This window comes from Cardiocondyla obscurior, linkage group LG19 (assembly GCF_019399895.1).
Source record: "Cardiocondyla obscurior isolate alpha-2009 linkage group LG19, Cobs3.1, whole genome shotgun sequence".
Lineage (NCBI taxonomy): Eukaryota > Metazoa > Arthropoda > Insecta > Hymenoptera > Formicidae > Cardiocondyla > Cardiocondyla obscurior.
The window spans coordinates 3,088,191-3,110,777 of record NC_091882.1 but is presented as its reverse complement, the minus strand read 5'-3'; the positions used below and the strand labels follow the sequence as shown (position 1 = coordinate 3,110,777).

The 22,587-nt window shown below is 45.1% G+C and overlaps 2 protein-coding genes across 2 annotated transcripts in view; one reads left to right on the top strand and one right to left on the bottom strand.

Annotated features, from left to right (window-relative positions):
* Positions 1 to 911: 911 nt before the first annotated feature.
* The window catches only part of Dnk (deoxynucleoside kinase), a 36,723-nt gene continuing 15,047 nt past the window's right edge, over positions 912 to 22,587 (top strand). Inside the window, exons 1-3 of the mRNA XM_070669544.1 lie at positions 912 to 1,221; positions 1,343 to 1,663; positions 1,781 to 1,824. The gene's annotated coding sequence lies outside the window, so the exon portion shown is untranslated. The remainder of the gene's footprint in view (positions 1,222 to 1,342; positions 1,664 to 1,780; positions 1,825 to 22,587) is intronic.
* On the bottom strand, positions 4,561 to 20,795 carry Side (motor axon guidance molcule sidestep). The gene is made up of 12 exons (XM_070669546.1): positions 18,810 to 20,795; positions 13,324 to 13,456; positions 10,080 to 10,282; positions 9,891 to 10,001; positions 9,535 to 9,750; positions 7,986 to 8,282; positions 7,786 to 7,916; positions 7,522 to 7,681; positions 6,893 to 7,195; positions 6,200 to 6,661; positions 5,761 to 5,970; positions 4,561 to 5,676 (listed from the first exon to the last, which is right to left on the bottom strand). Exons 1-12 carry the CDS (start codon positions 18,913 to 18,915, stop codon positions 5,633 to 5,635), a joined length of 2,376 nt encoding a protein of 791 aa, XP_070525647.1. The 5' UTR covers positions 18,916 to 20,795; the 3' UTR covers positions 4,561 to 5,632.

Sequence of the window (22,587 nt, the reverse complement as noted above, 5' to 3'; positions counted from 1 at the left end):
ATGTCTCGCCTCGTCTTAAGAATCCTGTGAACCACAATGTGCCGTGCGGGACACCGCCCGTGTCCATCCACCGACGTACGATCGGTCGAACAAAATTGAGTCACCTCGTGTCTTATTCCGCCGGGGCATATTCGCGTGCTTGTAGTCTGGCGACGATACGCGAGCATCGACGCAGTGATATTCGCGATCAAAATGTAATGACTTTAAATTTAAGATCAATATCGCGAGCACGAGATCAGCAGCTTGCCACCTGTTTCGTCGCAGCTGAGATTCTAAACCGGTCTCGAGAAAGTTTTGTACGCCGTTTTTTACCACCGACGAAGGCTGACTGACCGAAGAATCAAAACATAAATAAAGGATTAACTCGGCATCGAGCTCGACGTCGAGCTAAACGATTCCGAGAACTGCGAGAGAACGTGCGAGAAGGACAGCGTGCAGTTGACGATCGGACCTATTGCCGTCTCACTTTTTTACGTGGCTGTCCCCCTCTATCTAAGGGCCGAAACTCAGTCTAGTTGCAGAGACACGGGCGCGCGGACGTGTCGTCGATCGCTCTGCAAATTCGCGTATATTCGATCGCAGGAAAGACAGTCTCGCGTACGAAAACGTATCAACGTCGTCGGCTCGAGTGCGAACAATCATTTCTGTGCTCCTTCGTCATTCCGATCATCGCTGTGTGTTCGATTTCGGGCGTCGAAAAAATGCATCGGAACAGTAAGGTTACGGTAACGGACGCGGCGCGCGCGAAGCGTCCGGCGTGAATTTCGTCGCGTATTACTCGGACATTTTCGACTCCCGGCTCCCATCTTGATTTCCTTCGGCAGGCTCCGGTGACTGCTATTGCGAGGGAAACGACAGCCGCACTTCGGCCATCTTCTTCGTCGCGGCCGAGGACAGTTTCGTGCGTGATCTTTGTGGAACTCCAGGAAAATAAAGTGCACGAGGAACATTCGTATCGCGGCCCGGCTCGTTCGCTGCTCGATGTGAGTCTCGGCATTGTTCGTTTCGTCTACTAGAACTGCCCGGAGAATCGAGAGACGACTCACGGACATTTACGTCGTGGCCGGGTTTTTGTGTCGGGTCCGCGGATCATGCGGGAGTGCATGGACTATTTCGCGAGTGTCCAGGATGCGGGAAGGACGTCTCACCCCATCTGAGAGGATGACTGAGAGGAGGAGGAGGCCCAGGAAGGGTATCCTGCCCCAGCGAAGCAACCCCAGGGTAAATATAAATTTTCTTTTGGAATTAATTAATTTAGATTTTTCATAACGTTTTTTTTTTTGTCATTTCAGTTAATCATATTATACAGCTACAATATAATTTTTTACTTTTTCTGTTTCAGCTCAAGAGGAACTTCGCTGAAGTGCATCGTTTAGTGAAAGTGCCGCACGCCGATTTATTTATAATAATACGAACCGCAAACGGTTCGTCGGCCGTCACGGGAGTGCCGCAGTCACCGGGCGTTTTTTTTTTGCGACTATTTATTTTTTACGGGAGTGCCGAAAAATTGCGCGCGACAGTGTTCATTTTTTTTCGCGATAGTAGTTTATCTGGACGCGTTCGCGAATTTCCAGTGCGCGGAAGGACGACTCGTCACGACGTCCAAACTGAGAGGAGGAGCAGGCTCAGGATGGGCATCCTGCGCCAGCGGAGCATCTCTTAGGTGAGCATAAATTTTCTTTATAAAATCATTATTAAATATCAGCCTTTAATTTTTTTTTTTATTAATTTGATTAATTCATATTTTTGTCTACAATAATTTTCTTTTTTTCTGTTACAGCCAACGCCAGAATTCAACAACTCCGCTGAAGCTCATGCAGATCGGTGAGTCCCATCATTTTTTTTCCGTAGTTTTTAATTAGGATCTCTTGAACCGAACACACGTCCTCGACCATAGATTGTAACTATTATATAGAATGTATTATAATTAATTAATATCCTCAGTTGTATTATAAATATTTTTTACTTTGAACGAAAACCTCCTTTCTTAGCTTTCTTAATCGCTTGAATAAATGCGCGTTTTAAATATTTTAGTAAACTATTTATTATGCAAATTTTTTAAGTATCTAAACGTTACACAGCGCGCGTTTTGTACTAAAAAAAAAAAAAGTTGCTACGTTAAAGACTTTATTTGAATGTTACAATTAATAAGACATTTCCCAGTTGAGTTGATGTTGTGCAATTAAATATCGTTGAATAAAAAATAATTAATGTAAAGTAAATTGTGAATCACGTTCAGCAGAGTTTTGCGTGTTTAAGTAAAGAGAAAAAAAAAAAAAAAAGAAACGGGAGCGAGAACGTGTCAGCGGGACATTAGAATCCTGAAACGATGAAAAGGCTGAAGTTTTCTGATCCTTTCATCCGAAACCCTGAAGCGTCGCGACGTGCTACACAATGCACATCGTAATTACGTTACGTTAATTAATCCGTCGGGTTCTTTACTTCCTCTCGGCCCGGCCCTCCCCTTCCCCCGCGGCCCTCCATCCCCGAGGGCGAACTCTTTTAATGCCGCGGAAAAGTCCCGATGAAACGGAAATGAGTTACCTTACTTCCGTTTGCGGAAGATTTCACGGTGAATTTGCGAATCCCCGCGGCGCTTCGCTCCTTTCGCCCCAGACATTCGGCGCGATTCAGCACTCTTGTTCAATCTCCTGAGAAAGAGAACGGCGGGGTTGGATAGCGCCGAGAAAAGAATCCAATATTTTCCCTGCCGTCGAATCTTGGGGACGATTCGTGTTACTCGCGCGCGATTCCATCCGACGACGGGGCAAAAGCCGGGTTTATTTGTCACAGTCTCCCTTCTATGTGCATTCGGCAGGTTATTCAAATAAAATTACTATGCAAACTTTCACTTTGCTCAAGCATATCCTCTCCGGCTTGTCTCGCGCCTCCACCTCATACAGATCTAAAAGCCAGGAATGAATTATATCGCAAAATAATGGAACGCGGATACATAATTCATATTTGAGGCTCTTTGTCGGAAATATTTGCCTCCTCCCGCATTCAGAAAGCGTTTTACTCTTCTTCTTTTCTTCTCTTCTCCCCTTCTCGTACATATTTCTACTTATGTAGTAGCGTCAAGTGCTACTAATGACAATAGCAGGGATTTTAATTTTCCAAGCACTCAGTATAACGTTGGACGAATTGCCGGCGTTACTGAAAATAACAGGGATTATCCGGGACGTACACCAGCCGTCATCTCCCATGACGATAACGATAATGCCCGGTCCCAACGCGCACGGCAAAGTATAATCTAATTATCTGCCCCCTTCCTCCTCCCCCGACCCCGGCGGGCGCTTCGCGCGCTACGCCGCGTAATGCGCAATTGCATTCAACGTATGGTGCACGTCGGCTGCATCTTCATTACGGCTGCTATAAATGCACGCGCGCGAACCCGTTTTCCTGGCCGTATCGTCGATTCCAGCCGTTTAAGTGTGTCACGTAATCACGACCGGTATAACACCGCGATCTCGAAGTGGCTGAATATTTATTTCGACATCTCGCGCGCGCGGTTGCGTCAGCAAACGAGTAAACAGGGAAGTGATAAGAGCGGTAAAGTCACGCTGGTAGTTATACGCTTTTTAGTTCAGCTCCTTCCACCCCCCCTCCCCGCATTTGCGAGTTTATTATACGTATGTGTATATACGTTATTCGCTGATATTGCGTCTGACCGAAGGCAACGTTATCGCGTTTTGGAAATAATTTATTTTGTGGTGAAATTTACTTTATTTGTCTCTTTTTTTCCGTCCTCGTAATCGAAAATAGCGCCTCTCGTTACATTATACTTCGATATTGGTGCTGAGACAATTATTGCATATTAAAACGTTTTAATCATTTTAAGAGCTTTATTAAAGCCCCGATATAGAATTATATTTTTAATAAAGCTCCGGGTAATTCAATTTGCTGATATATCTTATATGTCTGACGCACGCTAGCGAAAGTGTTCCAACACACGTTTCGCGAAGGATTATTACGTGTCTCTCTGTGTATATATCGCGCGATATTTAATTCATAGCTCTAAATCACAACCGGTGCTAGGCAATTTGCGGAAATGGGACAGCTGTCGTGTGCAGCGACATAATTATTCCGACGTTGATGAAGTTTTCATTAATAGATTGTTGGTATTCATGGAAAAGTGTTCGATCTCACGAATATAAAACGAACATGCATTAGTCGATATCGTCGCGGCATATCTACACGCTAAAATGTCACAGCTTAATGTTGCATTTAAAATTCTTTTAAATCGACAGCGACGTTGCGTTGTAATTTATAAAATAATATTAGCATCGATAATCTAAAATTTGTGAAGTTTGATGTGGTCGAGGGAAGAAAAGGGTTTTAAAAAATATTTTAAAAAATTAAATTGAAAAAAATAGAATATTAATTTTTTTTTTTATTTGATATCATTAATGTCGAACGAGTGGAAGAAAAAGAGGTTAATTAATTTCATAATTACGTTTACGGATAAATGCTGGTATATAGATCGCTTCTTCGCACACGTGGCGCTATCAAACGTATGATTACATAGAGCCGAGATTGCTTTTCGTACTGATAGTTGATAACACAGATCACGCTTTGGTTATCAGGGAATAGAAAGAAGAAAGTCTTTTTACGTGTTAACATACGTTTATTTTTTCACGTTTCGAAGTATCTTTTATTTCGAGGACTAATTTTACAAATTTCTTAATTTTATAGAAATTTTTAATTTTATTTATAACTAATAATACAACGTGGCGGTCTCTTTCTTGTCTGTCTCTGCGTATCAACCAATACGAGTTGTGAATACAGTATTTACATCATTGTACGGAATAGCGTAAGACATACGCTGATTAACAACTATACATATTAAACACTAATAATTCACGAACTATCGACTGTTTCAAAAAAAAAAAAAAAGTATAATTCCGAAAAATGTTGTAGTACGACACAATGTAAAGTAAACGTAACAAATTTATGTCTCTTGACTGAACATCGAAATTCACAAATTACGTACGGATTAAATTTATGTAGATTCTATTTAATTAAACCAATTAATTAAACAAACTAACATAATTTTTTTTTCTTTCTTTTTCTTTTTTTCTTTTTTTTCTTTTTTTGAAACAGTCTCTATTAAGCGACAAGGTACATAAAATCACGTTTTTAGGTCGACGTCGATACACTAATACTTACAAATATACGGGAATACACCGCTTTAGCTTTCTACGCTGTAAAAATAGCTGTACATTTTGTAACATTATTTTAACTGAATCTATACAATAACTTTGTAATCAACGTAAAAATTACAGTACGCGACCTTTTACTTTTCTCGCGTAAAGCGAACATAAATAACTAATAGAATGTTTCGTAACTCCTCGATTCGCATTCAATACCAGCGGATTTTCCGGCTCAAACGTAAGGAGCACCATAAAGTATCTCCGTTAATAATTCCTCGAGTCAATAATACCGATATGTATGGTCAGCGGCCACTCTTGTACTCGGTAACCGCGACGTTTTCAGTTTTTTTTACATAAATCCGATAAATGGGATGTATTTAATTTATGCGAATATCGAGGACCAATTGAACTTTACGTATGGAATTCTAACATTGCACTTTCGCGTCTGGATTATTCATAACTGTACGGAACCAGGTCGTTCAATCATGCAAATCAAGGTCGACTCGATGCAGCAAATCTGGCTCTGAAAGAAAATATCGCGATATAAATACAGGTGTTATTCGAAAATCAGGCGAGCATAGTTCTCTCTTTTTTAAAAAAAAATTACCTTTACGATTTTCCTCGACGTAGAGGCTCGTTCTTTGAGAACGTCTATTGTCGTTAGAATATCTGATTCTGGGCTCAATTCTCTGAGCCGGAACGTAAGTCGGTGTGGTAAAATCGTCCGGGCCTTCTATAACGGGAGTGTTCGATCTCTTCCTGCAAACCGCCACCCCGATAACCACTCCGATACCGATAAGAACCAATGCCGCAGCGCCTTTAAAATTCGTGGTTAAATTAGAAAAAATAAAAAAAGAAAAAAAAAAACGAAAAGAAAAATTACTAATATATAAATGTAATTTTAAAAAAATTCAACGGAAATAATTGCTTTCGATTTAGATTCATTCGCCGCGAACTAGATTGTAACTTTAAAAAAATTCGCTTTGAAAGTAGCGCATTAAATAAAACTAGAAAAAAAAAGAAAACTTTATTGACGTCGATTTTACCTGTACCTGTCAGTGCGATGGCGATGATCATGTTTTCGGAGCTCGCTTGCGGCAGCGCTTTCTTTAAATCTTCTAAGAAAATCCCGCTGCGCTCCATCTTACCGCCAATGGGCTCGACGACTCTAACGTGCTCCAGAAGCGCCGGCTCGCTCATGCCACGTCTGTTCACCGCGTAAACGTACACCGTATAATCGTACCCCGGCTCGAGATCGTGAAGCTGGAAGTTCGGCGTCGGGTTCATGTCCTGATATATAGGCGGAAATTCCCCGACCGTTCCCTGATCGCTCTGCGGCGTTTGAAGCGTGTGAGGGCCGATATGACCGATCTCGGAATTCTTGAGAGATCCTCGTACTTCGAGCAAAAAGTGCTGCGGCGAGCCACCGTCCGATCCCGGGACGCAATTAACCTCCAGCGAGGTGGTCTCGTTGTACAATGCGCAGTCCAGCGGTGGCTGCGGTGGTTCTGATCGAATAAAAAAAAAAAGAAAAGAAATTAAAAAAATTAGCATTTAGGTTCCAATAAAGACACCGGCTCTCTCTCAAGCGAGTCTTTGAACAGCGTTGGCTGAGAAATTTATATCTCGATCGTCGAAAAATTTGATTTTCCTCAGCGACGTAAAGCTTTCTTTTAGACAGGAACTTATGAAAATGTCAGATACGGTAATTAATGGCTGATAATAGATTGATGACTCACTAGCAGGTACGATGTTAAATATACAGGGTGTTCTTTGCCGTCCAATACTGTTGCTCGCCCAGCAAGCTAACGTGCCGTAATCTGTCTCGGCGTTAGGGGTGTACTCCAGCACGCTCGTTAGTCCTTTACTTTCGACCCTCGAGTTCGGCATGGGCAGAACGTCGCCGACGGTACCGTTGTAGGTCCACGAAAATCGTACGTAGTCGTCGGGTAAAGCTTCCACCTCGCACTTGAGCAGGACGCTTTCGTGTCGAGCGACGGCGATCTCTCGCATCTCGTTGTCTTCCCTGCATCTCGGTGCGTCTGCCGAATGTTTTGAATTGTCAGGAAATATATTTTAAGAAAATCAGAGACGTTCTACGCGCAATTATTCCTTATCCGCAAATGATAAATCTCAATGCTTTTAACGTATAAAATTATATTTGGCATATTCGAGCATCTCCATCGCGAGATTCGAGTCGGAAAAGGTAAATCATTTAGTTTTCCCACCTTGCGCTCGAATAAAATTAGAAAAATTTTTACGCGACCGGCCAATTTGATATCTCATAAATATAACTATTTGGAACGGCGGGCGAGGGTTTCTTTCGTAATTCTCGCGCGGCGTCCTAATAAATATACCGACCACTCACATTTCATATGAATAAAAAGCGGCGGGCTGTGAGTCTCTCCCACAGCATTCGTAGCGACGCAAGTGTACTCGCCGACGTGTGCGAGCGCGAGCACGCGGAGAGTCAGCGAGTTAGAAGCCAGTAGAATTCCGGCGCTTACGTCGTGCTCCAGTTGCCGGTTCTACAGATAAAAACGCGAGGTTATAAGCAACAGTCAATTAAACCGAATAACGAGCTTCTCTCTTTTTTTTTTTTTTTTTTTCCTCCCATCTTGCTTCCACTTACGTTGTGGTACCAAGTCACCCGCGTCGGCGGCGGATTGCTTTGCACGTCGCAGACCAGCTTGAGATCGTCGCCTTCCCTCAACGTGTCCAAGACGTAGCCATTAGCCAAACGAGCGACGACCACCGGGGCATCTGTTTGTAATCGCAGAGATATCGCGTCATAAAGGAGTCACTGTGTCAGTAGAAAAATTAAAAACTCACAGGAAATGCGTAGCGTTTTGATTTCCTCGTGCACGCCTCCGGGAAACCTCGGATTTTCGGCTCGGCATGCCAATTCTTTACCGTCGTCGTCCTTGTTAAGAACCAGGGCCAGCTTGCTCATCGTCGAGTTACTTCTTTGCGTGGTAGATACGTTAGGGTCGCCTATTACGTGCTCGCCGAGCCTCCAAATAATCCTGGCCGCCGGAGAGCTGCCCCAAGTTTCGCACTTTGCGGTGATCGGACGGCCGGCGAAGATCTGCTCCTCGCTCAGAGTGATCTTCACGATCGCCGGTTTAACTGTAATAAAGGAGAAATTTCTGGTGAAAATTAAACCGCACGGTCGGAGACATCGAGCTTCCTTCGCGAGCCTTCGTTTCGCAGTTCCGTTACTTCTTCTCGATCGTCTACGCGTCTCGAGTCGTATGAGAAAGCGCGAGCGGCCCGTGAAGGTCTAACGAGTAACATACTTCGCCGCTAAAAATTTACATCTGCGGATGTAGGCACGACAGATGATTCCTGCGGGATGCAAAAAACCACGCGGGGCGAGCCCGAGGGGTCTCGTCGTCGGGCGTGTTGCGGCCACGAAAATAACGGCTCGAGGGAGGACCAGATGCCCGCCGCCCCGAACCGCGTATTTTTACTTTCGGACGACAATTCCGCGAAATACGACCGTCAAAGGAGTTAAGGAGACCCGCGCGAAATGGTTGGAATTCATCTCGCTTCCGTCGCTAGTCGGTTGCCCGCGGACTATATTTAAGTTTCTTTCTTTCGCTACGAAATATACCGGGGAGGGGTAGAAAAAAATTTTCTCGCGAGCCGAGTTTTAACAAGAAATCTTAAATAACGCGACGCAATAAAAAAAAATATATAAAGAGCTCACACCTGGCGCGATTGAAGCGAATAATTCGCACGCGTTTCGAGATTATTCGCTCCCTCCGCAATAGTTTGAAGTAACCCCGGCTTAGATTCGAAATGCCGTCCTTCTCCGAGGATTGCAACAAGTGTTCGCCCCCTCCCCCCTCGTGTCTCTTGCGGATGCAAAGTGTGACGATTTTCCTGTTTAGCTCGGCCTAAAAATAAATGCGAGAGGAAGGCGCGGGAACGGATGCGCGACGTGTCGATCGAATAAAACGTGCCAAGAGTGCCCTTTAACACGCGCCGCTTGAGACTGTCTTTTAGCACGTGCTTAGGATCGAGGAAACGGCCTTGGAGAGTGCGCGCGCGTTTCTTCGATTTTATTTTAAGCAGATGTCACGTTAACGCGGCATTTATGATCCATTTCCCGGTAATATCGCCCCTTTGCATTTCATCGTTGGAAGAGAAGTTAAAAAAGCGGAAGAGTCCCCTCGGCCGTAGCTCTCGATAGAACGTAATCGCCGAATGATTTGCGAGCTCTCGCGTAGTCGTGGTAAAAAAAAAGTGGCGAACGTTCGGAAGCGCAGCTCGCGAAGCTACGTCTTGTTCTTTTGACACATTCCCCGATGTTGATTTAAATATTTCCAAACTACTTGAATACGTAACGTTGCCTCGTGTTAAACGCGACACTTACGGTACACGTCGAGAGGTATCTCGCGGACGATAGGTTTTTCCATCGGTCCGGACTGCGCCCTGCACTCGAGCTTAGCTCCCCACAGCGATCTCGTGACTTTGTCGATAAACAAATGGTTTTCCGTAAATCTGCTCGACGAGCCGATGGACGAGGTATCGACCACGCCGTCCAGAAGCTCGCCGTCCTTCCACCACGTCACCGAAGGCTTAGGTTTACCTGTCAATCAACGCACACGTGGTTTTTTTCCGTCAATCGAATAAACTTTTAATAAAATTCACGCCGCTCGCAAGACGTAAACGTAGGCGTTTAAGCGCATCGAGTAAGCGAGCGGTGATTTAAAAAATGTTAAATCGTACCTCCGGCCACTTGACATATCAGTGCTAGGTTGTAGCCCTCGAGAAAAGGGCCGCTCACCCCCGTCACCTCTCGTCCTTGGGCGTCGTATATCACAGGCCTACTTGGCTGCTCTGAAAAAAGTCAAGCCGCGACAGCGTTAACGATTCTCTCTTCTTCGCTCGCGTCGCGCCTTGTAACGCGATAGTTACCAACTAAAGTCAAATTCACGCGGAAGTTTCGCGTCGGCGAATTAACGAAGTCCACTCTGCACCTGAAGACCCCCTGATCCTTCCACGTTACTTGGGTGACTTTTAGTTTCGCCCGGTGGCCGTCGCCAACCTGGAAGTAGGTTCGTCTCCCGAGATCGTCGCTGACCGCCCAGTGAACGTCGCTACCGTTTCTCGCGTCCAGACTGTAGAAAGAAAATTTATTAAACGATAATGCGCGATTTAAATTATTCTGTCATATGAAAATAATATTACAATCACGGTGGTTGATTTTTGGTAAATTATTATTTTGGTTATTTTAAGCTGCTTTTCTTTTTTTCTTTTTTTTTTTTCTTTTTAACGTCAAGTAAATCAAATCGTAGAGCTAACTCGCTTTAGTAAACAAATTCAGCTTTGCGAATAAATAAAAAACTTAAGCGTCTCAACTTTAATTTTTTATTTTTCTTTTTTTAAAAATAAAATCATTTACCCGTGCCGTTATTTAAGGAATTTCTCTTTCAAGATGCGTTATTGATTCGGTCAGCAGGAATTTTCTAATCTAAGCTTCTCCATCGCGATCCTGAGCATTTCCGGTACGGAAACTCTGTAAACATCGCGCTTTCGCCAATTGGCCAACTGTCGGTGACTAAATCCGCGTGCACCGCGCGTCTATTCGCGGCCAGCGAGAGAGAAAGAGGGAGAGAGAGAGATAGGAAATAAAAAAAAAAGGGACAGCTGGCAAACTCACCGCTCGCGGATTTAGATCCTCTTAACTTTAGAGAGCCGAGTATTGCGCAATGACGGGAACAGGAAATCGTTCCGGGCGCGCGGCGGAAAAACCGGCGGAGGGAAAAAGTAGATGACGTTAAACCTGTTTACCGCACGTCCGCGCAATTCGCCGTTGATACGCTGGCTAACGATGATCTTTGCCAAATACGCCGTCAAAGTCGACTCGGAAGCAACCGGAGGCGGAAAGTTCCATCTCATGTAACTCGGATTACGCGCCGTGAAATTGAGCAGAGCCATTCCCTCGTTGAAACGAGAATATGACAGTTCTCCGAACGCACGAAATGTCCTCTTACGAGGAACCCGTAGAGGCGTAGAACGCAAAAAGGGCGACCGGTGGACCAACCGTAACTCGAAATCACGCGCGTTCAATGAGCCCGAGTCGCGATTTCGACGACGTCCTGAATACCGATGAATAGATTTTTTAAATCCGTCAGTAAACCGGAACAAAAATCGCCTCGCTTTGAATATCGCGATATGAAATCTTTTTTTTTTTTAATATTAAGATGAAACATTTTGTCGTCGGATTCGAAGAGTCCTCGGCGGTTAAAATCCTCTCGACTCGGCGTAATTAATTTTTCTTTTTTTTCTACTTTTTTCTTTTTTTTTTTTTTTTTGCGATTTTGCGATCACTTCGACGACCATCGGAAATACGAATTCGCGGCAGAGAGACGCTTCACCAGCTGAAGGCGCAAATAACCAGGGACTGGCTTATCCATCTTCGCTACCCTCGCTCGTGCTGCTCTTTGACGGGCCACGATTCCCTCTTGCTTGTTATAGTTATTCTATGAAGAGCCTTTGATATTACGCGGAACTTTGCGCTCTCTTTCTCTCTCGCGAGCTTATAACTATTACGTTTCTGATAACCACTGGTTGACAGTTTCCCCACGGTCCACATTGCGCGACGCGCCTTTCACATTGCATTTTTAGTTATCTATATTTTCCCTTGCCGAGATTTTCCGTGAGATTTACAAAAAAAAAATTTCCATGTCTAAGCGGGACGTACTTTTGATAAAAATCTGTTAACGCGACTCACTTCTCGTAATTTTTCTTTAATTTCTGGTTTAGAAAGAGAAACTCGTGTAAAGAAATATATGAAAATGTGAGGTTTCTGAAATTGTAGCGATTTATTTATTAAAAATCGTAAATCTATAGAAAACAAAGCAGCTGAATGTAAAATTTTTTTTTCAACCAGATTGTAACAAAATAATAAAAAATCGCGATAAAAATTCTTTTAAACACACGAACTTTATACACGGCGCTATTTATTTTTCATAGACGTGGTTGATGAGGGAACATCTTGCTTTATGACCGCCGAGATCGTTTTTGTAAATAAGCGGCGCTCTGTTTAACGCCCGTGTCAGCTGAAAAGGGTCGTCGATCGACTATTCCTGAAGCCCGAGATCTGTGTTATGAAATTCCATCGCCCTACACTTCCGATCGTGGAAATTCGGTTGAATTATTTATACAATCCTGATCTAGCTTAACTTGAATTTCCTCGTGTGCGCCCCAATACGCAACGCGTCTATTTCTATAATCGTCCACGGGAGGAAAATTTGTATGAAGTGGATATGACAGGATGATAAATAATGGTTCTCGGGCGCGTTTATAAAAATCCAGCGCGCAGAGACCTCGATTTATAAATAAAATTTATTTTATTTTTGGACATATTAAAAATATTGTGCAAATATATGAAACAAATATTTTTCTTTTTTTTTTTAACTAGAGCTTTATATTAATTTTGGAAATATATATTTCATATGCAGGCTTTATATGACGCTCCTAATTATTTTAAAAATACTTTTGAGTTAGGGATAATTAGAACTGGCAATTAGTATTTATATGAAATCACCGGGATAATTGTTAAAGAAAATTTTTAACATTGGCACGAGAGTCGCGTTAGTTACGTCAGCCGTTAATGAGCCCGTGATATTTATATGTCGCGATCGGGGCGCGTCGGAGGTGTCCATAATGAGAGTTCATGCTCGGGCCTAGGCTTGTGCCCGAGATATTTCGAGATGCGGCTTCAGAACAATGGCATCCCATTCCCCAATAACGAGAACCTAGACGTTCGGCAGAAAATCAGTCACGCAAAACAGTTTTTCACGAGTTCTCAGAAGGCAGGAAATTGACAACGGGAAGAATATTTTTAAGCTTTAAAACCGCGCACTTAAATAAAGAAAAAAAGCAAATAAAATTTTGTTTCTGTTTTAAAAGAAAATATAAAAAAAAAAGAATTACTGCTCGATCTGCATATAAATTTAAAAAGCGGACTTTCCGCTTATCCCCGCTTCCCTTTTTCTAATTTTGACTAGCGCCTCGCGGCTTAGTTGTGATATGCGAAATTAATGGCGGCATCTTTCGCGGAGCTATATTCAGTTGGGTTGACGTCCTATCTTCGTGGCGTTAGCGCCACGTAAAAATAAGATCGCGGTAGGATTATTTTCGAAATAAGACTCGCCTGTAGAGCGGTATCCCAGCGTTGTCCTTGAACCAGAGAACCATGTTAATCGAATCTTTCGGTGTCGGAGGTGTGATGTCGCACGGTAGCTCGACATTGTCGCCCTCGGTAGCCCAGACAAGTCTCACGGGCACTGGAAAGACAATTTTTTTATTTTTTCATTGACATATCTTACGTAATATATTTTAACGCAAACATGTCGAGAACCAAACGCGATGAAAAACGGTCCTATTCACCCTCTTTCGCGTTTGCTCGCGTTTGACCGCGACTGCAACTATCGCTTATCGCGATCGCACCGGTGCATCGGTTCGATGCACTATTGTCCACGATTTCACGCAGTTCTCAGGGCGCGATTTAAACTTAGACCCGCCACATCGTTATGAAGTACCGGGACAGAAAATAGAAACGATATAGCGTAAGCCGAGCGACCGACCGGCCGACAGTCGCTGCACGTGCACGAGACGCGCGCTGCTGTTAATGCACATCGTGGTATGCCATTGATAACTTCTTCCATTGCGAACGCACGCATCTTAAGACGCGTCTCGTCGGGATATTTTATCGAAATTTTTCTTCTACCAAGGAATCCGATAGAACTACGGCGCGCTCTTTCATGATAATATACTTTCGAGGCAGCGAAAAGATTTCTCCGTATTAACCGCAGAAGGTCCAGAGGGGGAAAAAAAAAGAAAGAAAAAAAAAGAAATAAGCAAGAAACAAAGGTTATTAATTTTTACGTCGTTGTTTATTAAAATTCAGTCGCGTTCGGCAAAGCGGATGCATTTCTTCCCGCGCGCAGCATCCACGCGAGAGTAACGACGGTGTCATTCGCGAGGAACCGCTTCATTAGTACGCCGCTACATGTTTCATCGCCCTCAACGAGCCTTTAAGACCTGACGAGAAGGGTTTGCAACTAAGCACCCTGTCGAGTTTTACATTGCCGGTTAGACATTCTTGCCGTGGGCTCAGTGCGTTTGCACCTGTTGAAGCATTCATTGCAGAACGGAGAGCTTTACCCTCTTACATAATTTTACATGTTAAATTATTTAAAAAGATTGATAAATATTTTGCAACGTTTAACTTTTCATCCCGCCAGGCGTTCGCGAAATTAATAGCCGAGATTAATACTTTTCAGCGCGTTTATTTTACTTTTATTTATTTTTATTTCGAGAGCGTATTATTTCATTTAAATCTCGAAATTACAAACTGGCAAACGACTTAATAATAAAATACGATACAGTTCACAGTATTTCATTATTACTTCAATCCCTCTCTGCAATGAAAACCGGCCATTCTCGCTTCTACTCTTTTTTTACGGCACGAGTATATATTTCTTTCATTTCAATCTCGCAAAAAAAAAAAAAAAAAAGAACGTAAGAGCTTACGGTTAAAAAGAACAGATCTGTTGTTTTTAAACGGTTGGCTACTACATGCACCTGTCTTCCACGTAAGAAAAAAAAAAGAAAAGAAAATGAGTACAGTTCACGGACCTCAAAGTAGATCGCTGCGCACGTTCCTCTTGTTTTTTCTTTTATTTTTTTGTCTTTTTTTTTTTGTCAATGTAAGAAATAGAATTATATTTTTCCCTCTCTCCTCCGCTGTTTTTTTCCCTTCGCCTTCCAGGAGAGTCGATCTAAAGATCGAAAAAAATACCGCTCGCGTATCGGATGGTTATGTAAATAATACTCCACCGAGAGGGACAACACCCGCTATTTTTGTATCGTGTGTTCGTTGGGAAATCGTGCTTCCGGCGACACGTATCTATTTCCGTACAGGTCGCAGCCTGGCCTCTTTCCCTGCCCTTTCTTTCGCTCGATCGTGGCATCGACTGTTTCGCGAATCGAATTCGCGGCCGCGCTCCGCAACGTGACGTACATCCAACGCGCGCGTAACGGAAGTTCTAAAATCGACGACGGCCGAAGCGATCGGGAAAACCTCCTGGTTGAGAGACAGGGCGATATATCTCGCCTCGATGCGCGGCAATTATTTACGAGAAACATGTGGCCACCTACCTAAATTATCCGGATCTATTTCAACATAACGAGCCGCGCACGCAACCCGACAATTACGTCGATATTCTCGGTCGACCACCTTCTGTTCCTTTCGACCTCCCTGCGTGTGCCGTCCGTCCCAAGGGTCGCCCCGAGGGATGGAAAAGGAACGTTACACCGGGGCCGCTTTGACCACTTTGTATGATAATTTCACCAATGCTCTGACCCGCGTATCCCGCGTGGTTTCCTCGTTACATTAGTCAAACCTGCTCCGCTTTGAAAGGGCAACCCTTTCCTCGTCCTCCACCTCGCTATTTTATCCGACCCTTGAGCGCTTTCGAGTTTAAACACCAACGACGCAATGTTTCGCGATCAGCGGGGACGATTTACCGATTGCGATTTTATCTTTCACGCGTGTAACACCTCTCGGCACTTCATTAAACCTGCGTTCATGAATAATTTCGAAATTAACAATTTAACACTTTTTGGGAGGTGGGAGGGTGGGTCTGAATTGCGTTGAATAAAAGTTAAAATGCTCTCGCGATCGCGTATCCGCGGAAACGGTTTATTACAATCCCCGCCAGATCGCTGACAATTATAACTGTTACGTCAATAGAAAATTAACGAATAGCGGATACGAGACCTAGTATCTAATTCACTGAAATTGCATCGTGCATATTTGACGTATCTATATTATTATCTCTATCTTCCATACAATTTTCGTGCATACAATCAACCTCGCCCGTGACGCGGAGCGACGTGTGTCACGCACAATATGCTAGAGTTTAGGATCAGTAAAGCGGCCCGGACAAATGTCAAATCGCCCGGCAATTAATTACAACGCGGACGTTGTTTGATGAATCAACGATTACTCGAATCAATAAAGACGAAGCGACTATGAATGTTAAATAATAATACCGCGGTGCACGATGATGGAAAATATTCGTAAAACGCAACTGCGTTAATCACACTTTTAATCGAGACGTTCGAACGCGACTTGTTCTTATCGAATATTCTTTTTTTTTAGAAAGAAAATTTCTAAACAATTTAATATAAAGCCCACTTTCTTCCTTGTATGAAAAGTTCTGCCCGTCGCGGACGTGTGTTGCGGATAGGTTACAAATTGAACAACGCGTCGGAGGATTAGCATGCATTATATCGAGAGAGTTGTTTGAGACGCAACGATGCAGGGATGATCTCCAAGCGCCAGACGCCCGCTGCGTTAGTTTATGTATTTTCATTTCGTAGAAAGTGTTGCTTTCGCAACGGGCCGTTCCGCATGACTTTTACTGTTAGGCAAACATGTAACGCGCCTCCGCGATACGCGGGGGCCCGCGGATGATAAACGGCGAGATTTCATCATCTTTCATTCCCGGCGCGCGATCAAACGATAAAACGATCATACGTTTCGATAACGCGAGGTCCATCGAAGCTTCATATTTTTACCCAAGCCAAGCGCGTGCACGCGCGCGTTCGGCCGCGATGATTATTCAACAATGTGTCCGAATAAAACGGACGGGTCCTCTCGTATCTCGCAACGGGCGCAACGAAGAAATTCATAAACGTCGCGCGCGTCCGTTGGCAACGTCGATTCGCAATTTGTAACAGCTCCCGCGGGTTGTACGTAACGCGATCGCAATTTAACGGCGAAGCCAAGGTTTTCCCGAACGGCGTTCCTATCCTCCATCCGCCGAAAATAAATCGCGCGCTAATACTTTCAAACGCAAAATCGAAACGATACCGAATTCCCGCGTCGGCATCCAAGAGGAGCGTGCCCGACGAAAATATCCGCCGGCTGACTAGCGCTTTATGACGTTTCCTATTTTCGATCGGACTGTTTTCCACGTGGCGGAGGTTCCATCGGGTGTCGTCGCCGTCGCGGGATATAATTCGCGGACGGAGATAAATCGTGCGTGATTGCTTTATCTTAATAGTCGCAACGCGGCGGACGCGCGGTCATTATGTCGCTCATTAGCTTAACAACGGTGCAATTTAGTTCTTTTTTTTCTTTTCCCCCTTGCACGCGGTGCATTTTCCCCGCATTAGTGCGTCCGCAATTAATAGACTAGCATTAGCGTACGTCGGCGTTATTATTTTATTATCTCAATTGAAATTCCTCCTCGATAACGATTTCTCTCGCATCTAATTAAATGGAAATAATTAATATTTTTTTTTTTTTACCTTTAATTTTACTTCGTATAATTAAGGAGAAAACATTACAACGCGAAATAACATTTTCGTTTATTGCGATTAAAGTTTTATGAATTATTGTCACAGAAATCCACGAGTTTAATTTCACTCTTGTTACACATTTTGCTGTCCGTGGTGGTCCCTTCCGGATACTGCGGGATATAATTTTTTTTTTTTTCTCTCTCTCTGTCTCTTTTTGTCTCTCTCTCTTTTTTTCTCTATCTCTCTTCTCTTCACAGCTGTCCCCGCGATTTTCCGACAGCGCCCGCGACTCGGAGACTAATAACGTAATTATTCTGGCATACTGGCGAATGTCGGCAGTCTCGCCAAATTAAACTGCCGACGTCTATTTCAGACGGTCGTTTCAATTTTTGTCTACCTGTCCACCGTCGTGGCGCAGCTATTACCGCGCCCGCCAGATTTCTTCCTCGCGTGCGCGATTAATGAAACTCGCGCCGCGAATTCACGGGCCGTGCGTTCCTTACCGCGCCGGCGAATCGCGATCGTATTATCTGCTTCCTCCCTTGCGCGAATTCAGATAATCGTATCAGAATAATATAAGCAGGAAACGGCGAGTCGTATGGGACTGTTCGCGATACGTCGGAGATAGACCCACACAAACATGTTGCCTTGATTGAATTTTACGAACGCTAAAACGTCAGTGGGTCACATGCGGGCCTGCGGGTTTATTTAAATCCTTCCGGTCGATTCTGACAGTTAAAAACCAATGCACCTCGGGAGTTAAATGAAAATAATACGGTTTTTTTATTCCCCCTACGCGATATCTATTTGGTCTCCAAAAAAAAAGAAGAAAAAAAAATTATTTATTTTCAATATTTATGCTCTTCTCTCGTGGAAGTTTTTTCTTCTATCGGAAAAATCAAAATGTAACGATACCTAAATGTTGCACGGGGACGAACTTAATATCGAACACTTGACTATAAGTCATTTGTTCCACATGCCCGTGACGTGGTGCAAAGTTCACGAGGCAGCGTGTAAACGTAAATGTAAACGTAAACTTGGAGGAGCGCGTTGAACTTCGAGCGAATACCCCCGTTAATAGCCTCGTTGACGGATCTGACCTGCTAATTAGATGTCAATCTTCTGACAGTTTCGGGCAACGAGGGCTAAGGCGCTTACATACCTTCGTCTTGAACCAAAGATCGTGGCTGACGGCTCGAAAATAGACGCGATGTTACGCAGGATATTTCGAGCATATCGACGGCCTCAGCGTAATTCGGCAAACGGCTTTGCAAAAACGTAATTTCGGGCGTCGACGTAAGATCGCGTGATTACTTATACACGTACCTTTCCCTTGAAACTCCGACGTCTCCTCCGCCGCCGCGCCCATTCGGCGAGTTCTTAACACCAACAGCAAACTCGTCAGAAATACGTAACCCAACGCGCAGCGCATTTCGATATCGTCTCGTACCCGAGGCTCAGGTGTCGCGATGGCTGCACTCAACACGTCGGATTCGCTCTCTCGTCACGGAGAGCAGCATTCGAGCTCGATCGGTCGAATTGAGTTTTCCGGAATAAGCGCAGAATTGATTCAGCGGCAGTCCTTTTCGCGAGGTAAACGCGGATCCGAGAACAAACTCGATCGCGCCGCTTCCACGATCGATCGCGACCACTCGAAGGACCCGGAGAATCCCGGCATTCTCCCGTAATCTTTATTATTATCCGTTGCACTGGTTCTCTGCGTTATAACGATTGAGATATATATATATGTATATATATTTAAAAAATAATTATTAATATTATTTCAATCACCGCACGCGATCTAATATGATTTTGATCCAGGTCGTAATTCCATTTTAACCCTGTTTGAAATTAAACGTCCCACTTTGAAATTCAACGAAGCTGCAGGCAGCGTCCGTCTCTTCTTCTGCCTTTTCGAAAACGCGGAACGTTCGACTGACGACCCGAAAAAAAAAAAAAAGGTGGCTTCACAAACTTTTCAATCTTCCGCGAAGTTATCTGCATTCGTCTGCGGTTCAATAATATTCATTCAATTTATTCAAGGGTGGGCCCTTATGTCCTTTGTCGGTTCTATTCAGCCGAAGAGTACAAAAAGCACAGGCGCCAGCGACACAATTCACGATCTCCTGGTTCTTCCAACGTAGTCCTTTCACTGCCGCCCGCTCTGCTTCCCCTCGCTCGTTATTAAGCCGGACGCGTGTTTCGAAATCTTTTGATTAACAAAACCAGCCGGCGTTTTTCCCGCTTCCTTTGTGTCCCCGTCTTTCGTCACGTTTGTTCCTTTCCGTCGTGACTCCCGCCTCGCCCGACTCGGCCATCGTTCTCTTCGTCTGCTTTAACTTCCTCGGCGTTACGCGCTTCTTCTTCGTTCCACCGCTTTCGCCGCCCTCTCGAGGAATTTCAACTTTGATCCTAGCGTCTCGGACGCGTGCCTTTTGCACGTCTTTTCTTTTTTTTTTCTTTTTTTTTTTTCTTTACCAATCTCTTCCCCTCCCTTTCACTTAGCTTCTGATGTTATTCTTGGTAGGCGATCTTCCTTTTGCACGCCGTGCGGGGTTTAATTTAGAGATACGGTCAGGTGGCACTACTCGTATTACTTTCACACTTTTTTTTTTTTTTTTTTTTTTTTTTATTAGGCGCGTTAATAATTATTGTTCCGTTTCTATTTAACTCCGCGAGGAAGCTTTCTACGAATCCCAGCCTTTTGAACTGAACAAATTGAGAGTAAGACTCGGGACCGGGGGAGGGACTTCTCCGTGGAAAAAAATTGTCCAAGCAATCGGAGCACTCCGAAGTTTTAAAAGGAAAAATTTGTTTCGGCGGAAGCACCGCGATATCAGCTTCAGTAGTCCCCGCAGTCTGTCCCGCGGTGCCGCACACACCCGCGATAGAGATACGAGGGAAATTTAAATTTCGCGTCGCGCACGGAAACGCGTAAATTCTATATTCGAGGGCTTCGAGCGGGGAAAACGGAGCACGTGCGGTGCTCCGACACGTATAAATCTTTATCTAGCAAGATGATCCTCGCACACCGAGGGGAGGTGCGATCGGCGACACTGACGTACTCTCGGATTTAGCTTCAGCCGCGCTCGCAGCTGGGGTACCGGCGAAGGATCCCGTTCGTTCACCCCCCCCGCGCGCGCACGTGTTCGACGCAGATTTAATTAAGAGGCGATACTGCCGAGAACGAGGTACGCGTCGTGTTCTCGCGCGTAGTCGCGAGATCGGTACCGCCGCGGGCTTCGATGGACCGTCGTTGCGAGATCGTCATCGACGTCGTCGTCGTCGTCGTCGTCGGCAGCGACTGCCACGAAACTAAAACCAAAACCGAAGACACGCGTTTAGTTTCCCCTACCCGTGACACCCTCGCCCTTCTCGCGGCGGGCGACACACGCACCGACACTCCGCTTCACGCACGCACGGGCTGTAAACGCGGTTCACGCACCTACACGCGTGCAGCGGGGGGCCGCACACGCGCGCCTTCGCCGCGAGCACGCGGCCGCGTTGGCGCGTAAGAGTGACTTGCACACTCGCACGGGCCGGGGTTCCCCGGCGCATAGGTGCATTTCGCGCGGACGTGGGTGTAATGCTAAATAAGAGTCTAAGTAACGCATGCAAATGCCGCAATGAGTAATACCCTTTTGTAAAGTGAGGACGTAAAACGAAGCATTTGTCTGCGTTACGTGAGGGCTGTAAATTTTATTGGCTTGCGCGAAGCGTACTGCAACGTATAACCGGCTGCGTTTTGTAATTCCGAAGAGGGGGAAGGGGGGAGTGGTAATTTGCAATTCGCGATAGAGTGCGACGGCGAAATCTGTTGTATCAATTTTTTTTTTTTTTGCAAATAATTTTTATATACACCACGCGTCGAGGGATGAAATTATAAATTGACTCCTATTCTACCCCACGACAATGGATCATCTAACATTCCGAGGGCGAACTATTCGAAACTCTACCTCGCTATTTTTGTACGCATATTAGGGTGGGCGCATATTTCTTCGCGGAGAGTTTTATACGGGCTTCGTGATTCTTTTTTTCTTTTTTTTTCTTTTTTTATTTTTTTTTTATTTTTCCCCCGAAAATAGTCGCGGCGCGTAGCGGAATCTAGAGTAACGAGGCGGTTGAGTTGTCCGTTTTCCGGACGAATGCCGGCGCATAATATAGGTTTCACCTGCAGCGAAATATATCAAATTCCACCGAGTTACTCTAGATCAATTAGTGAACGCGGCGTAATTCCGCCGGGTTTGGATTTCAGTCCCAGGGACAATAGAAAGCGATCTACGTGCTCGCCCGCGACAAACACCGCCGGACAGTCGACGCGAATCATATGTTTACTGCCTCCGCAGGCCATGCGTATCCGCGGTGTATCGCAAAATTGAATCGCACCGAAATTCCGCCCCGGCTACAGTTCCCTCGATTGCGAAAGGTGCGTGATACGTCGGACACCGCAGTAACGCACACGCGTTTCGCACCGGCTCGCGCGCGCGCGTCTCCATTCCCTGATTCTTCCGTCACGGAAAGGGCAGCCCCCAAGCAGTCTGGTGCGTTGGAATAAATGCACAGGGGTGGGTTACTGGCGCGTCATCGTACGGACGATTACGCGATGCCCGGCCGAAGGGGACGCTGGAATACGCGGCTACAGCGGATCTCAAACTGACCGAGGGTGGAGCAGGGAATAACCGTTGGGTTCCGGTGAGCGGGCGAAGGGTCGGACAAGGAACGTTATCCTGAAAGGACCCGGGCGTGTTTTCGAGGCGTCAAGCCGCGCTCGCGCCGACCGCGACGCGTTCTGGAGTCAGCTTGTTTGCCCAAGGGCCTCATTGTTCGGCCCCGGGGCAGTTTTCACGCGTGCGACGTTTTCCTGCCCGTCACGCGCGCCCCGCGCTCTCTCGTTTGCTTTTGTAACGAGAAAAAGCATTCTGAGATCCTCCTCCAAGACCGCCGGCTTGTGTTTGCTCTCCGGAAGAGCGACTTTCGAAAACAGAATTCTCAAATAGCTGGCCTTTCCCGATCGACGAGCGTGCATTCCGCAGCCGCCGGAGACTATAAACATATTTTCCGCCGGTTAAAAATATTTCACGTCCCTTGCCAGGATCGCGTGTTT

What these genes read in the sequence shown, in the direction of transcription:
- Side (XM_070669546.1), bottom strand. Translation starts at nt 18,915, where the DNA reads ATGCGCTGCGCGTTGGGTTACGTATTTCTGACGAGTTTGCTGTTGGTG. An exon ending in GGGTGACTTGGTACCACAAC is followed by an intron (nt 7,682 to 7,785) that starts GTAAGTGGAAGC and finishes TTTTATCTGTAG; the next exon opens with AACCGGCAACTGGAGCACGA. An exon ending in CATCGCACTGACAGGTACAG is followed by an intron (nt 5,971 to 6,199) that starts GTAAAATCGACG and finishes CGAATTTTAAAG; the next exon opens with GCGCTGCGGCATTGGTTCTT.